Source organism: Heterodontus francisci, chromosome 13 (assembly GCF_036365525.1).
Source record: "Heterodontus francisci isolate sHetFra1 chromosome 13, sHetFra1.hap1, whole genome shotgun sequence".
NCBI classification, from domain to species: domain Eukaryota; kingdom Metazoa; phylum Chordata; class Chondrichthyes; order Heterodontiformes; family Heterodontidae; genus Heterodontus; species Heterodontus francisci.
This window is the reverse complement of record NC_090383.1, coordinates 20409183-20426666: the sequence shown is the minus strand read 5'-3', so window position 1 is coordinate 20426666 and position 17484 is coordinate 20409183. Positions and strand designations below refer to the sequence as shown.

Genomic DNA, 17484 nt, shown 5'->3' with positions numbered 1-17484 from the left:
CAACACCAACCCCCCCTTCAAACACAATGCATTTACAGTGTTGCCCCACCACCTTGACAGGCAATCCACTTGCAGAGTAGGCATAGCGGCAATGTCCGCTGCAAACCCCACCTCCCCTACATAACTCCGGTGAAGTTACCTTCCCTCTTGAGACACCGAGGACTCTCGCCTCAATGCTGCCAACATTTGAAAGATGCGAAACTGAAGGCGTGTGAGTGTCAAGGTGGTGGGGGAACACTGCAAGTGGATTGTGTTTGAAGGGAGCGGGGAGCTCTGCAAGTGCATTGTGTTTGAAATGGGAGGTGGTGTAAAACATTCAAATGATGATGCCATCGAGTCAGGGTGGCAGTGCTGCCACGATACTTCGCCACCTCCAACAAAAATGAGAAACGAGCATTATGGTGCTGGGTTCCATGACAGACGGCTCCGCAGGGATTCTCTGGCCTCCCCCACCCCCCGCCCCCCCCCACCCCCGGCCAACGATCCCGCCGTCAACAGGAGCGTAAAATTCAGCCCGATGTTTCTGCTTGTGAGGGAGTCCAGAACCATAAATATAAAATAGTCAGAAATAAATGCAATTAGGAATTCAGGAGAAACTTCTTTATCCAGAGAGTGGTGAGAATGTGGAACCTGCTACCACATGGATTAGTGGACATGAAAGGCATAGATGCATTTAAGGGTGTTATGAAAGTACTTAAAAAAAATTTTTTTTTGAGGATTCTTATTTTAGAATCATGGACATTGGTTTATTTCGGAAAACTGAAAAGCCTCCATGGATGTTTTTTGTTTTACAAGGGTCACTGAGAGGTCTTATTTGAAAACAAACCTTTACTGGCTGTCACGTGCCTTAAGCTCAGTAAACAACAGACTTGGTGACTTGAGGGAGACATTTACAGAGAAGTGACATGTCAAGATTTATGAGGGAGGAGTTGGTTTCGCTTCTGAGATATTGTTTTGACTTTCTGGTTGGGGTTTGGACTGTGTTGAAAAGCATTTGGAGATCAATCTGCCAAGGGAGAACCCGCCAGCTCATCTTTCCTGCACCTCTCTAAGAAACCTGGAGAAATCCAGTGTGTCAGCTCCTCTTTCTCTACCTCCTTGAAAAACCTGCAAATCCAGAGTGGGATAACTGACCCCTGATGCCACATTTTTCCTGGAAAGCCTACCAGACTACTTCTTGACATCTCCCAAATGAACTGCTCCAGAAAAGATGCCAGTGGTCCGTCTCCATATACCCGGACGCCAGACCAAAAGGGACAACAGACATCCATACATAACTGCTCCTTTTTCTTCAAGAATTAACAAGTATTTGGTCGAAGTATTTTTTTGTTTTTTTTTAGTGAAAGAGCTCTGCAGAGAAAATCTCTTTGTTTTTCAGTGAACCTGTGTGTGTGTGTGTGTGTGTGTGTTGGGGGGGAATTGAAAAAGGGAATTTTCATATTTCAATCTGTGCGTTGTTACTTTGCTTCGTTGCTGGATAAGTCTTGTTTCATAATAAACTGATTTTTTTGTTTATTCAAGAAACCTGTTTGGTGTATTTTGTTCAGCAATGTCCATGATTCTATAATATGTATCCTAAAAAAATTTAAAAATATAGGGGTACTTTCATAACACCTCCATCCTTGGAGGAATGAAACACAATTTTTAAATGTATTTCTTTACAAAGTATTAAAAATATGAAAAAATCTTAAAACACATTTACACACTCATTCACTCCTTACCTGTAGCTAATAGAGTCCTGCTTTGTACCATCTTTGCACTCAGATAACTCAAATCAGACTTAAATCCTAGACAAAGCATCCACAATTATATTTTGTTGCACTGCAATGTGGATAATCTTTAAGTGTTAAGGTTGCAATAGTAAACTCCATCGGAATAGTCTGGCATTCTGGTTTTTGAATTTTTCCACAAAGGCTAGGGGGTTATGATCAGTATATACCAGTGCCTCTCTGTAGTCATGGCGGACATAGACTTCAAAATGCTTAAGAGCTAGTAATAAGCCCAGGGTTTCTTTTTCCATTGTTGAGTATCTGTTTTCGTGTCGATTTAGCTTTTTGGAAAAGTATACCACTGGCCTTTCTATACCCAATTAATCTCTTGTAACAAGACTTTACCGACCCCTAGGTCACCAGCATCAATTGCTACCTTGAAGGGCTAAGTGAAATTTGGAACAGTCAATACTGGTTCAATAATCAAAATGGCTTTCATCCTCTCAAAAGATGCTTGGCACTCCTTGGCACACTACCTTGGCTTTCTTTTTTGTAGCAAATCCGTCAGTGGAGCAGCTATAGTACTAAAATTTGGTGCAAACTTGCAGTAGAAACCACACATTCCGAAAAAGCTCATGATTTCTCGCTTAGTCTTAGGGGTAGGGAACTCCACCAATGCTTGTACTTTTGCTGTTCTTGGCAACACTTGTCCTTGCCCGACGATATGTCCGAGGTAGGTTACCCTCGCTTTTGCAAATTCACTTTTGACAAAGTTTATCACTAAATCAGCTGATTGAGCGGGGCAGCGCAGTGGTTAGCACCGTAGCCTCACAGCTCCAGTGGCCCGGGCTCAGTTCTGGGTACTGCTTGTGTGGAGTTTGCAAGTTCTCCCTGTGACCGCATGGGTTTCCGCCGGGTGCTCCGGTTTCCTCCCACAGCCAAAGACTTGCAGGTTGATAGGTAAATTGGCCATTGTAAATTGCCCCTAGTGTAGGTAGGTGGTAGGAGAATGGTGGGGATGTGGTAGGGAATATGGGATTAATGTAGGATTAGTATAAATGGGTGGTTGTTGGTCAGCACAGACTCAGTGGACCGAAGGGCCTGTTTCAGTGCTGTATCTCTCTATGACTCTAAATTGTAATTTTCTAAACAGAGCTTCTAGTTATTCCAAGTGGTCCTTCCAAGTGTTACTGTATACACGCACATAATCAAGGTAAACCACACAGTTAGGAATACTGGTTACCACTTGGTTGACTAGTCTCTGAAAAGTGGATGGGGAATTTTTTAGTCCGAATGGCATCACTTGGCAGAGGAAAAAACCATCTTGTGTGACAAAGGTCAATATTTCTTTAGCTCCGGGTGTTAAAGGAACCTACCAGTATCCCTTTAACAAATTTATTTTTGTAAGAAAAGTGGCACTCTGTCAATACAGTCTTCCAAGCAAGGAATTGGGTAGGAGTCTGCCTTTTTTATTGCATTAACCTTTCTGTAGTCTAAGCAGAATCTAGTTGAACCATTAGATTTAGGCAGTAACATCATTGGGGAACTCCAGCTGCTTTGACTGGGTTCAATGAGGTGGTTTTCCAATATGTATTGGATTTCTGTTTTTACCTGGGCCCGTCTGTCTGGACGTAAGCGATAAGGATGCTGTTTTATAGGAAAGGAATCCCCTACATCCACATCATGTATGGCTAAGGCTGTACATGCTGGTTTGTCCCTACAGACTCCTTTAAATGCTTGTTAGGTCTTCCCATTGTTCTGCATCTAAATATGAAAGTATAGTGTCTAATCTCATTAACAAGTCAGGATTAGCTAACATAGAAAAATAGGAGCAGGAGTAGGCCATTTGGCCCTTCTAACCTGATAGTGAGGTTCAATTTGAGAATTGTCTAGGCCTCCTTCTGCCTCATCCTTACTATCCCTTTCATCCTTCACTGTCCCTACTACCTGACATACCTGTTCTTGCTCATCCTCCTCCCGGCGATGATATTGTTTCAACATATTGATATGACACTTTTTCTGGCAATCTGGGATGTCAGTCAAGTACTTTCCCAATTCTTTTGACTGCTTTATATCGACCATTGAATCATGCTTTCAGCAGTTCACCCTGTAAAGGCAGTAATACTAACACCTCAGCCCCTGGTTGAAATGCTTGGGTCGTGGCATGCTTGTCTGCCCACTTTTTCATGGTTGTTTGGGAAGCTTTAATGTGCTCCTGACCACTTTGCAGACTCTCATGAGCCGCTCCTGGAGCACGGATACATAATTTAACGCAGAAGATTCCTCCCTCTGTTCTAAAAAACCTTCCTTTAATTAGTTTTAGAGGACCTCTCACCTCATGTTCATAAACTAATTCAAAAGGACTAAAACCGGTAGACTCATTAGGTGAATCCCGAGTGGCAAACAAAAGAAATTTGAGCCCTTTATCCCAATCATGGGGATATTCATGACCGTATGCCCTGATCATTGTCTTGAGGGTCTGATGGTACCTTTCTAAAGCTCCCTGTGTCTGTGGGTGATATGCTGAAGACTTTTAACTGTGTTATATGCAAATTACCCATAACTTCCTGAAAATGTTTAAACATAAAATTGGAACCTTGCTCCGATTGAATCACAGTCAGTAATCCATATGTAGAGGAAAAGTGGGTTAACTTCTCTACCACTACCTGAGCAGAAATTGTTCTGAAAGGAATGGCCTCTGGGAACTGAGTAGCCATATCCATGATAGTGAGTATATATTGGTGTCCCGCTTTTGTTTTCAGTAAAGGTCCTACACAGTCTACCAACACCCTGCTAAATGGTTCCCCAAACACTGATATGATAATTAGAGGTGCCGGTTTTATGGCAGGTTACGGTTTTCCCACAACTGGCACGTTTTGAAAAACTGCACCACGTCCTTGGAAAGACCTGGCTAGTAAAAATATCGACCTGTACGTGATTGAGTCTTCCGGGTCCCCACATGTCCTGCCATAGGAATTTCATGTACAATCCTTATATTTCCCTGCGATACTTTGGCGCTACCATTATCTGGTGAACAACCGTCCAGTCGTCTTCCGCAGGTCTGTGAGGAGGTCTCCACTTCCTCATCAGAATCCCATTTTAATATAGTAGCTTTCCGGAACTCCCTTTGCCTCAGCTTCAGTTAGAGCCACTCGTGCCACTTTATTTAACTCTGGATCGGCTTGCTGAGCCTTGATCAGAGAAGACTTATTCAACATTTCCTTCGGGTTATCCAAATCCCCAAAGAAAGTTTCAGATATTCGGCTGTCTGTGGTGCCAATTTGACCTCCAACAATGGAACTTGTTTAGCCATTGCTCATGGAGGTAAAATTCCTGGAACCTTTTCATGCAACTATTCTGTCTCTTTGACTTCACTTGGTCATTCCATGACTATTGGAGAAGCTACTACCTTCGCTCCGGCCAAATCATTCCCCAGGAGGAAGTCAACTCCGTCTACAGGCTAACTATGGACTAACTCCTACAGTTACCGTTCCAGACATTAGGTCACACTCCAGATGCACTCGATAGAAAGGTACGGGTATATACTCCCTGCTGATACCATTCACTAAAACTTTGGCATTCGGTGCGCTCTGTGGTGGAAAAGTGATGCCTTTCCCCAGCAAAAGAGTTTGGGTGGCTCCTGTATCCCTAAGCATAACTATAGGTTTACCTGCCTCACTTGAGGGACAAGGAGTTAGCTTTTCTTTTGACAAGAATTCCCTATAACACTCAGGTATCTTGTTCACGTCCCCCACACTCACAGCGGTTTTTGTATTTAGCTTTTCAGCTGCAGTCAGAGCTACAGCCTGAGCTGTTGTACTCTTGGTCAGAGCCCCTTTCCCCACATTAGCCTTGTATACCCCAATAAATCCCATGGGTTTACCATGCAACTTCCAGCATTCTACACGCAGATGTCCCACCTGTGGCAATGGTAACACTTAGGCTTGTGAACCTCACCTCTACCTCAGCATCTCACTTTCTGGCCTGTGAAGGAGATCCTGGGGCTTTCATAACTGTCCCTTCTTGTCCCCGGCTACTTGCCTTTTCACCCTCCTTGCTATCCTTTTCAAGTTTGTGGGGGTGACGGACAAATCGTTTGGGCTTGTAAACAGGCTCATAATCATCAGCAGTCTCAGCTGCCTGTCTGGCCGTTGAAACCTTCTGGCTCTCTACATGGGTTCTTACTAACGGAGGGAGTGAATTTTTTAATTCTTCCAGGAGAATTACTTCCCTAAGGGTCTCATACATGGCCTCTAGCTTTAGTTCTCACATCCAACGAACAAAATTAATTTGCTTTATCCCTCCCAAATCCTATATAAGTCTGCCCAGGCTGTTGCTGGAGGTTCCGAAATTTCTGCCGGTAAGCTTCAAGGACTAACTCATAAGCAGCGAGAATATCCTTTTTTGCCATCTCATAATCTGCAGAAGCCTCCTCAGAAAGCATAGCATAAACTTCATGAGCTCTGCCCATCAACCTGCTTTGCATGAGCAGTGTCCTGCTTTCCTTTGGCCACTTCATCTGTCTGGCTATCTTTTCAAAATAAATGAAAAATGCCTCTACATCCCTTTACTCAAACTTCTGGAGGGCTTGCACAAATTTAAACAGCTCTCCACCGGGTCCTGGGCTGGGGTTAGTTCTTTCCTCACCAAAGTTTTCACTCGAGTCAAGGCCACCCCTTTGTCTTAGTTCTAGCTTTTTAATTCAAATTCCCTTCCTACTCTATCTCTTTTTCTCTTTCCTGCCGCTCTGCTTGCTCCCTTTGAAATTGTAGTTAAACTTTTTCCATTTCTTTTTCCTGTTCAAGCTCAAGTTTTTTCGTTTCCAATTGCAACTGTATCCTAGCTAATTCAACTGAACTACCATCTGGATTACCTTTTTAGCCTTCCAATTACAAATGCTGTGCTATTCAATTATGTCTGCTTTCTTAGCTTCTGGTTTTAACTCTAATGCCAGCATTTCTGCCAATTCCTTTAGCCTAGACTTGCTTAAGTTTGTCAAATCACTCGGGGATAAATTCTCCTTCCCCAGAAAGGTTGTAGCAACTGACAAAGACATTCCAGTAGTGTAAGCCTTACTCTAATGCACCAGAAACCCAGTGTTTTCCTTTTCCCTTTTCAATTATTATTACCCCACTTACAATTGCATATCGTCGGCTTTGGGTTATCCCACACAGAGCCCCCAATTATATGTTACAACCGAGGCAGGAGGAGTGCACTGTCTTTTCTAGCTTCACTTCTCCACAGGTCACAATATATATTTAAATATTTATCCAGTTACCGACACAGTCAATCATATACTCCACTCTTTATCCCAGAATAAAATACACCAACCAGGTTTCTTTAATAAGCAACAAAATTATCAGTTTATTATAAAACAAGGCTTATCCAGTAATGAAGCAAAGCATTAACACACAGGTTGAAATATGAAAGTAACCTTTTTAAATACCCCACAAACACACACACACACAGGGGAAAAAAATAAAGACATTCTCTCTGCAGAGGTCGTTTACAAAAAAAAGACAAAAAAGGAGTACTTTGGCCAAATACTTGCTAATTCTTGAAGTAAAAAGGGAAGATATGGAAGGATGTCCATTTTGGTCTGGTGTCCGGATATATGGAGACAGCTCACTGGGATCTTTTCAGAAACAGTTCATTCTGGAGATGTCAAGAAATAGTCTGGTAGGCTTTCCAGGAGAAATGTGGTATCATGGGCTTCAGTTATCACACTCTGGATTCATAAAGTGTTTTCAAAGAGGTCAAGAAAGAGGAGCTGACAAACTGGATTTCTCTGGGTCTCTTAGAGAAATGCAGGAAAGATGAGCTGGGGGTTTCTTTTCAGTAGGCTACAAGACCAACTGCTTTTCAACACTGTCCCAACCCCAACTGAAGCAAAACTATAGCTCAGAAGTGAAACCAACTTCTGACCCTCTTAAATCATAGCATGTCACATCTCTGCCGACATCTTCCCAAGTCACCAAGGTTTCTGTTGTTTATTGAGCTTAAGGCATGTGATATCCAGTAAAGGTTTGTTTTCAAACAAGACCTCTCAATCAGCCTTGTAAAAAAAAAACACATCCATGGAGTCTTTTCCATTTTCCCCAATAAACCAATGTCCATGATTCTAAAATACAAATACTAGGGGAAAAAGAGAAGCACTTTCATAACAGTATACAACTTAAATGAGTGTGAATTGCAGGTTTTGGGCACTTTGTATTAAGTTGTTGCTCAATGCTCCCCATTGCAGAGAACTGGACACATTATTTTACACACTGTGACTTACTGATTTCATTTCTCCTGAAGGGGCTCCTTTAGCAGAACAGTGCCAATTTTGGCAGAGCAAGATCCCACAAATAACAGTGAAATTTCCAAGAGGTGGTTCCTGTGTGTGATACCAGTTATTGTATCACTGTTGTTTGTGGGATCTTGCTGCACCCAAATTTGCAATTGCCGGCATGGACTCGATGGGCCCAATGTCGTCCTCTGTGCCGTAAATGACTCAAATATTCCCACGTTACTGTACTCCATATCAATATAATTGACATGCATTATTATACTAATAAAAAGCTGTCACAAGGAATGTGCAAGTTGCTGGCTGTAAGATGTGGAGATCTGACAATAAGGATTTCAGCCCAGTAGCTCCAACTCGGTGTTCTACCCCTTTCTCTGGAAAATTTATATTCTTACCCGAGCCTTGATTTCCTGGAGCAATATGAGATATCTGCTGAGTTTCAGAAATGAAATGGCAATGTTCTGTTCTATCCCACCAGTGCATGTGTAAAGAAGGGGTCAACAGTGAGAAAGAGGGCACAGTGAAATCCCCCGCAAATTCACGGAAATCGCTGAGCAGAAAAGTCAAGTCAGTAAAAGAAACTGTGAGGAGGAAGATTACAAAGACATACAGTGGTACTGCTCCTCCCCAGGTAAGTAAACATCTCCACCTCCCTTTAAGACGCTCCTCAAAACCCATCCGTTCGACCAAGCTTTTGGTCAACCCTCCTAATCACCTCTCCTTTCTCAGCATCTGTTTTCTTCACGTCTCCATGTGAAGTGTTCTGGACATTTTTTCCTCTTTACAGGAGCATAGAAACAGAGTAGACTATTTAGCCCCCTGAGCCTGTTCTGCCATCTAATGTGATCATGACTAATCTGAGATCTAACTCCACATACCTGCCTTTGCCCCATACCACTTAATACCTATGTTAGCAAAAATCTATTAATCTCAGATTTAAAATTAAGAATTAATTTAGCATCGACTGCTATTTGCAGAAGAGAGTTCCAAATTTCTACCACCCTTTGCGTGTAGAAGTGTTTCCAAACTTCTCTCTCGTAAAGTCTGACACTAACTTTTAGGCTCTGTCCCCTAGTCCTAGACTCCCCAACCACTGGAAATAGCTTCTCTCTGTATCTATCCTATCAGTTCCTCTTAATGTCTTGAAAATTTCGATCTATTCACCCCTAAATCTTCTAAATATCCAGGGAATATAACCTTAGTTTTGTGTAATTGCACCTCATAATTTAATCTATCAAGTCCAGGTATCATTCTGGTAAATTTACACTGCATTCCTTTCAAGGCCAGTATATCCTTCCTAAGGTGTGGTGCCCCAGACCTAAACACAAGACTGCAGCTGTGGTCTAATCAGAGCTTTGTACATCTGTAGCAGTACTGCTACCCCCTTGATATAAAGCTATTATATCTATTACCTAGCTATTAGCCTCTTTAATTATTTTCTGTACTTGTCCATGGCATTTTAATGATTTATGTACATGGAGCCTTATGTTTCTTTGGACCTCCACTGTTTCTAGCTTTTCATCATCTATCCTTTCTTTTTAGTCCAAAATGGATGATTTTACATTGAAATCCATTTACCGCAGTTTTGCCCATTCACTTAATCCATTAATACCTCTTCGTAATTTTATACTTCCATCTGCACTGCCGCCTATCTTTGTGTCATCGGCAAACTTAGATGTGTGGCTCTCTATCCTGTCATCTAAGTAGTTAATTAATATAGTGAATAGTTGAGGCCATAACACAGATCCCTGTGGCACACCAATAGTCACATCCAGCCTATTGGAATACCTGCCCAATATCCCTGCTCTCTGTCTTCTGCCACTCAGCCAATTTCTTAGCGAAGTCAATAATTTGCCCTGTAAAGGTGCTTTAGGAATGCAGGTGGTGGGTTTTGATTTGTTGGTTCTCACATGTTAATGCTTGCACCGGTACAGTGCCAAGAGAGATTCGGAGCCACCGCATTAGGCACAGCCAGGAACAGCAACAGTAGGAAAATGTGTTCTCGTTTTGATTTGGCATCCTTGCACGGTCTGTGGGTTGGATAAATCAGGGGATTAGAGGGGCGTCAATCCTTCAAAGGGATTGGGAAATAATTAAATAGGCCGAATTTTACCAATCCCCCCCCCCCCCCCCCCCCACCCAACGTCGGGGGTCGTGGCAAGGGGGCCTGGAAAATACTTCTGGGAGAGGCTCGCCACAGGCCCCAATGTCAGGAAGGCCCCGCCCCATTTTACCGCCGGTGGCGAGGCCTTGGGGCGACCCCCCCAGGCCACTCGGCAGTGAAGCCTTCATTTAATTATTTAAATAAATTTAATTCGATGCATAAACACTTACCTTGTTCCGACGGCCGTCCCAAGCCAATATTCTGGCCGGTGGCCGGAGCTCCTGCACCTTCAGATCTCCGTTCAGAGGCGTGACACTGGTGGGGAGGGGTGAACAAAAACGAATGCAATTGGCTGAGGGGATGGTGGGAAGGGGTTGAAGGTTAAAGGAAAGAAAGTTTAGGGGGAAAGTCGTGATCGAAAACTTACTTTTTTGGGGGGATAGTAAATGAATTATTCATTGGGAGGGTGGTAGAGAGGATAAGAAGTGAGTAAAATTTTATTTTAATCTTTTGACAAACCTGCCCCTTTAAATATTTAAATGACCCTGAAGGGCTCGAAGCCCCTTTAAAAATGGTGGTGGCGCTGGACGCTGTTGCTGGGGATGGTGCGCCCACCCTCTCTACGTCATCGGGGGCGGGAGGTCCGCCCCTCCATGCTAATGAGCTGCCGTGCGAAATAACGAGGCGCACAACTCGCAGGTGCGCCATGCACGTTTTGAAATTCACCGCCGTTCTCTATGAAAATTCAGCCCCTTATTTCCTACCCCCATACAGTCGGTGGGTGTTCTGTTGTATTGCATGTAATAAATAACAATAAAAAGGTTTTCTGTTCGTTACCCTAGACGTCAGCAGCAGGGAAAACCACGAGGTTGTTCGTGAAAGTAATCTGATTACAAAAGTGAAGTTATCTAGGATCAGAAGCGGCAGAAGGGAACCAAAAATGGAATAGAATGCATAGTGCTAAAGTGAATTGTTCCCTTTCTCCCCAGTTACCATCTGATGGAGTGACGTCCACTGCTCAGATTCCAGATTCAACTGATAAGTCTATCCTGGTGGACAGGCCCAAGCTGACTGGCGGTGGTTCAGTGGAAAGTCTGCGGAGCTCCTTGAGTGGGCAGAGTTCAATGAGTAAGAGTCCTTTCATCTTTCAGCTTGGGTTATCAAACCTCCAGGATTGACCTGGAGTCTCCAGGAATTGAAGATTAATCTCCAGGACACTGCTGCTAGCAACCTGAGAGAAAAATCATAAGGGCATTGAACAATTTTTTTCATTTTCTTTGAACATTTTTATTTATCAGTTGTAAAAATATTTGAGATGGGGATTAAAAAAAGATGTTTGACTAACTACCGATATTAACCCAAGTTGGGTAAGAAAGAGTCTGTTTGCTTTCCAATCGGCTAGAAAGGCGCTACGTCATGAGGATGGACCATTGGCGGGACTGTGGGGGTTGAGGTGGGAGGTCATGTGACGAAATCACCAGGAAACCCAACTAGAGTTGGCAACCCTACTTTCAGCGCTTGTCTAAATATAGAGAAGGCCTGTTGTTTGTAAACAGAGAAACAAACTGTTACGTTGCTATATTCTGACTCAAGAAAATTTGAATGATTAAAATATAAATATACTGGTGCCCAGGTGGCGGGCTCAGAGAAGGGGTGATGGCAAAATGTGCCACCGGGGAAGTTTCCCAGCCACGAGAACGGCAGCAGCTTGGCTGCCTTCTGACAGGAGGTGGGCGGCCAATTCAGACGATTGAAGGCCAATTGGGGGCCTTTTTCTGGGGTCGCTGGAATTTTGCCAGTGGCGCAGCCAGCCCACTGCCTGGGGTGGCTGTTGGCTGCAAGGAGGCAGCCTCCCTGTGGCTTCCTGGGTGGGGGAGGGGGTGCCATCGGAGCCAGAGGCTCCAGTGCCCGGGGGGGTGGGGAGGGGGGCACCAGTGGCAAGGGCTGGCCTAGACACCACCACTGGAGGGGTTTCGCCTCCAATTGTATGGCAAAAAAAACTGCCACCCCTGCAAAGGCTGAGAAGCTGCTAGCCCACTGATTGGGCCAGCAGCATGGAAGGCCCACCCCCCCTTCCTTAATTGGCTGCCTCTCCTCCCTGCCAGCTCTTGATTGCCTCCTCCCGGCAACATCGCAGGGCAAGTCCCGCCTGCCACCCGATCGTGCCGGCCACCCGAGAAACTCCCCAACGTCAGGACTGCTCCTCCATCCCTTTCTGGGAAGATGCCACCCTTGGTTTTCTTGTCTAGGTCCTGATAGGTTCTAGTTGAGAGCTTATGATTTTCCAGCCCTAGGCATTTGCATGGTCTGCTCCCTCTGCCTGGGACTTGTGCTTGAAAATTGAGGCAAGAAACAGGAGCACAGGATTCTTCACCTCAGAGAAAAGGGAGCAGAAAACTAAGAATGTCCCTCTTTCACACTGTTACATTGGGTCTGTACCCACTCCTGTTGCAGGTGCATTGACATACCACAGGAGGACCCCAGGAAACTGTTGTAACAGGAGTCTGCCCCTTTTTTTTCTTCACATCACCTTGGCAACGATGATTCCCCAGGCACACTGAGGAGAAATATCTACTTTTAAAGGTTTTTTCTCTCCATAACCAGGCTGACTCCTTTTCAAAGAGTAGGAGTCTTGTCAGTAGCCACCCAATAATCTGTGCAATGAACTAAAGAAGAGGGAAAATTCAGGTCACAGGGGAGAATCAGACTTTACTTTGGAGGATGTAGAATATAGCAACTAAAAGCATTTTTTTTTAACTTCTCCCTGTTTCAGGCGGCCAGACAGTGAGTACCACAGATTCATCAGCCAGTAACAGAGAAAGTGTAAAATCGGAAGATGGCGAGGATGAGGAATCTGCCTACCAGGGGCCTTTTTGCGGCCGTGCTCGGGTCCACACTGATTTTATTCCAAGTCCGTACGATACAGATTCGCTGAAACTTAAGGTACCTCTGAACTTGTTTTCACTTTGCCTGTATTTCTGGGAGGGATCCAGAGATTTGCTTGCACCCCCTGACCACTAATGCTGGGTGTTTCTGAAACTGGTTCCTTCTCCTCAAGTGTTTTCCTCTCCTTTTCACAACTGATGTCATCATTGCCGTTACCCCTCAAAATAAAACTCCAGCATCGACCCCTTTACCTTGCTTACTACTACTACTTTTTACAGTGTGTCCCACTCCGCCCACCATAGACTGGTAATATTGCTATATAATCTGCTTGCTTCAGACTAATTTGAGACGTTATATGTCAAGCCATTCACTCTGACCTCAAAATAGTTTGCTGAATTTAAAACGAGTGAACCATTGCGTTCAAGAGCATTCAGGAGAAACTCCTTTACCCAGAAAATGGTTAGAATGTGGAACGTAGTATACTGGAGTAGTTGAGGCGAATAGCATAGATGCTAGGTAAGTACATTAGGAATTAAGGGGCTAGAAGGTTATGCTTATAGGATTAGATGAAGAGGGACAGGAGGAGGCTCATGTGGAACATAAACACCAGCATAGACCAGAGAGGCTGAATGGCCTGTTTCTCTGTTGTACATTCATGGTGTTTCAACTTATCAATATTTCCCTCAATTATCACTATTCTTTGGTAAAGAGGACCAGGATTGGCAAAGGGAATCCGTTAGTGCTTGGTTGGATGGTGTTGAGTATAGTGGATTGAATTTTCTCTGCACTATTTTTATTTATAGATACAGCACTGAAACAGGCCCTTCGGCCCACCAATTCTGTGCCGACCAACAACACCCATTTATGCTAATCCTACATTAATCCCATATTCCCTACCACGTCCACTCCATTCTCCTACCTACACTAGGGGCAATTTACAATGGCCAATTTACCTATCAACCTGCAAGTCTTTGGCTGTGGGAGGAAACCGGAGCACCCGGCGAAAACCCATGCAGTCACAGGGAGAACTTGCAAACTCCGCACAGGCAGAACACAGAACTGAACCTGGGTCGCTGGAGCTGTGAGGCTGCGGTGCTAACCACTGCGCCACTGCGCCGCCCACTAGTTAATGTGTTCACAGAAGTGCCCATTTGTGGTATTTAACTTTAGAAACTGAATCAGACAGAGATCGATTGAGACACATATTTGAAGACCAGTCCTAACTATTGTTGACTTTTAGAAATCCAAAACAAGTCACTACTTGCATAATATCTGTAATAAAGTATCACTGGAAAAGGATACAACTAACTTTGCTGTTTCGGGTAGTAAAATATGTCAACAGTGAATTTTGGGACTTTCATCTGAGGTAAATGATCTTTTGTAAGATAAATTGATGAAGTATTTGTTTTTGGGATCAGAATAATGCAACATTGATAGACTATGCCGAGTTGTCTTAAGAAGCTGGTGGTGGGTCTACGATGTCAGCTGTGTCTCAGTTGTAGCACTTTCACCTTCGAGTCAAAGCAATGTGGGTTCAAGTCCCACTCCTAGAGACTTGAGCACAAAATCTAGGCTGGCACTCCCAGTGCCATACTGAGGGAGTGCTGCACTGTCAGAGTGCCTTCTTTCAGATGAGACGTTAAATAAAGGCCCTGTTTGTCCTCTCGTGGATGTAAATGATCCTGCTATTTTGAAGAAGAGCAGGGAAATTCTCCGTGGTGTCCTGGGAGATATTTATTCCTCAACAACACCTAAAAACAGATTATCTGCCCATTATTACATTGCCCTTTGTGTGACCTTGCTGTGTGCAAATTGAGTCATAGAGTTATACAGTATAGAAACAGGCCCTTCGGCCCATCGTGTCTGTGCCGGCCATCAAGCACCTAACTATTCTAATCACATTTTCCAGCACTTGTCCTGTAGCCTTGTATGCTACGGCGTTTCAAGTGCTCATCTAAATACTTCTTAAATGTTATGAGGGTTCCTGCCTCTACCACCTCTTCAGGCAGTGTGTTCCAGATTCCAACCACCCTCTGGGTGAAGAACTTTTTCCTCAAATCCCCTCTAAACCTCCTGCCCCTTACCTTAAATCTATGCCCCCTGGTTATTGATCCCTCTGCTAAGGGAAAAGGTTTCTTTCTATCTAACCTATCAATGCCCCTCATAATTTTGTATACCTGAATCATGTTCCCCTCTCAACCTTCTCTGTTCTAAGGAAAACATCCCTAGCCTTTTCAGTCTCTCTTCATTGCTGAAATGCTCCAGCTCAGGCAACATCCTGGTGAATCTCCTCTGCACCCTCTCTAGTGCCATCACATCCTTCCTATAGTGTGGTGCCCAGAACTGTACACAGTACTCCAGCTGTGGCCTAACTAGCGTTTTATACAGCTCCATCATAACCTCCCTGCGCTTATATTCTATGCTTCGGCTAATAAAGGCAAGTATCCCGTATGCCTTCCTAACCACCTTATCTACCTGTGCTGCTGCCTTCAGTGATCTATAGACAAGTACACCAAGGTCCTTCTGACCCTCTGTACTTCCGAGGGCCCTACCATCCATTGTATATTCCCTTGCCTTGTTAGTCCGTTCAAAATGCATCACCTCACACTTCTCAGGATTAAATTCCATTTGCCACTGCTCCGCCCATCTTACCAGCCCATCTATATCATCCTGTAATCTAAGGCTTTCCTCCTCACTATTTACGACACCACCAATTTTCGTGTCGTCTGCGAACTTACTGATCATACCTCCTATATTCATGTCTAAACCATTAATGTACACTACAAACAGCGAGGGTCCCAGCACCGATCCCTGTCGTACACCACTCATCACAGGCTTCCACTCACAAAAACAGCCCTCGACCATTACCCTCTGCCTCCTGCTACTAAGCCAATTTTGGATCCAATTTGCCAAATTGCCCTGGATCACATGGGCTCTTACCTTCTTAACCAATCTCCCATGCAGGACCTTATCAAAAGCCTTATTGAAGTCCATGTAGACTACATCAACTGCGTTACCCTCATCTACACATCTAGTCACCGCCTCGAAAAATTCAATCAAGTTAGTTAGACACAATCTCCCCCTGACAAAGCCATGCTGACTATCCCTGATTAATCCCTGCCTCTCCAACTGGAGATTAATCCTGTCCCTCAGAATTTTTTCCAATAGTTTCCCAACCACTGATGTTAGACTCACCGGCCTGTAATTACCTGGTTTATCCCTGCTACTTCTTGAATAATGGTACTACATTCGCTGTCCTCCAGTCCTCTGGTACTTCTCCTGTGGCCAGAGAGGATTTGAAAATTTGTGTCAGAGCCCCTGCTATCTCCTCCCTTGCCTCACATAACAGCCTGGGATACATCGCATCCGGGTCTGGGGATTTATCCACTTTTAAGCCTATTAAAACAGCTAATACTTCCTCCCTTTCAATGCTAATATGTTCGAGTATATCACAGTCCCTCTCCCTGATCTCTACACCTACATAGTCCTTCTCCATAGTGAACACAGATGAAAAGCAATCATTTAAAACCTCACCTATGTTCTCCGGCTCCACACAGATTGCCACTTTGGTCCCTAATGGGCCCTACTCTTTCCCTGGTTATCCTCTTTAGGATTTTCCTATATCTCGCCCGCCAGTGTTTTTTCATGTCCCCTCTTTGCTCTCCTAATTACTTTGTTAAGTACCCCCCCTATACTTTCTATACTCCTCTAGGGCCTCTTTTCAACGTTCTGAATCTGCCATAAGCCTCCTTTTTTTTCCTGATCCAATCCTCTATATCCCCTGACATCCATGGTTCCATGGACTTGGTCCTACCCTTCACCTTAATGGGTACATGTTGGCTCTGAACTCTCACTCATTCCTCTTTGAATGACTCCCACTGATCTGATGTCGACTTTCCTACAAGTAGCTGCTCCCAGTGCTCTTTGGTCAGACCCTGTTTTATCATCTTAAAATCGGCCTTCCCCCAATTCATTACCTTTATTTCCAGCCCGGACTGCTGTGTTTCCCTAGGTTACAACAACATGCTTCAACAAAACAGTTAATTAGCTAGAAACCACTTTGGAATCTCCTGAGGTTGTGAAAGATACTATGTAAATGTAAGCCTTTCTTTCTTCTTGAACCACTTGCTCCTGCAATGGCGTTAGGAAGCAATTCAAGGATTCTGACCCAGCAACAACGAGGGATGGTGTGTTTCTTGGAGATTATGGTGATGCCATGACATGACTGCTCTTGTTCATCTTGGTGGCAGAGATAATGATATTGGAAGGTTCTGTCGAAGTAACCTTGATGAGTTGTAGAATTGTAGAACCTTACAGCCCAGGAGGAGGTCCTTTAGCCGGCTCTTGTCAATGCTGGCTCTTTGAAAGAGCTGTCCAATTTCAAAGTGAGTCCTGACAACGCAGAGCATGTGCAGAGCGACCGCGCATGTCATCAATGCATGCTGCGAACATTTGCCAGCTTGCCAGTATGAATGCGTGCATGATGCCACCACGCA

General features: G+C 44.2%; 1 protein-coding gene across 3 annotated transcripts in view; it reads left to right on the top strand.

Annotated features, from left to right (window-relative positions):
• Nucleotides 1-17484, top strand: part of sash1a (SAM and SH3 domain containing 1a) — a 145084-nt gene that overhangs the window by 110157 nt on the left and 17443 nt on the right. For all 3 annotated transcript variants that reach the window (XM_068044504.1, XM_068044508.1, XM_068044507.1), the window contains exons 11-13: nt 8477-8629; nt 11092-11230; nt 12876-13045. In XM_068044504.1, coding sequence (XP_067900605.1) covers nt 8477-8629; nt 11092-11230; nt 12876-13045 — 462 coding nt within the window. The remainder of the gene's footprint in view (nt 1-8476; nt 8630-11091; nt 11231-12875; nt 13046-17484) is intronic.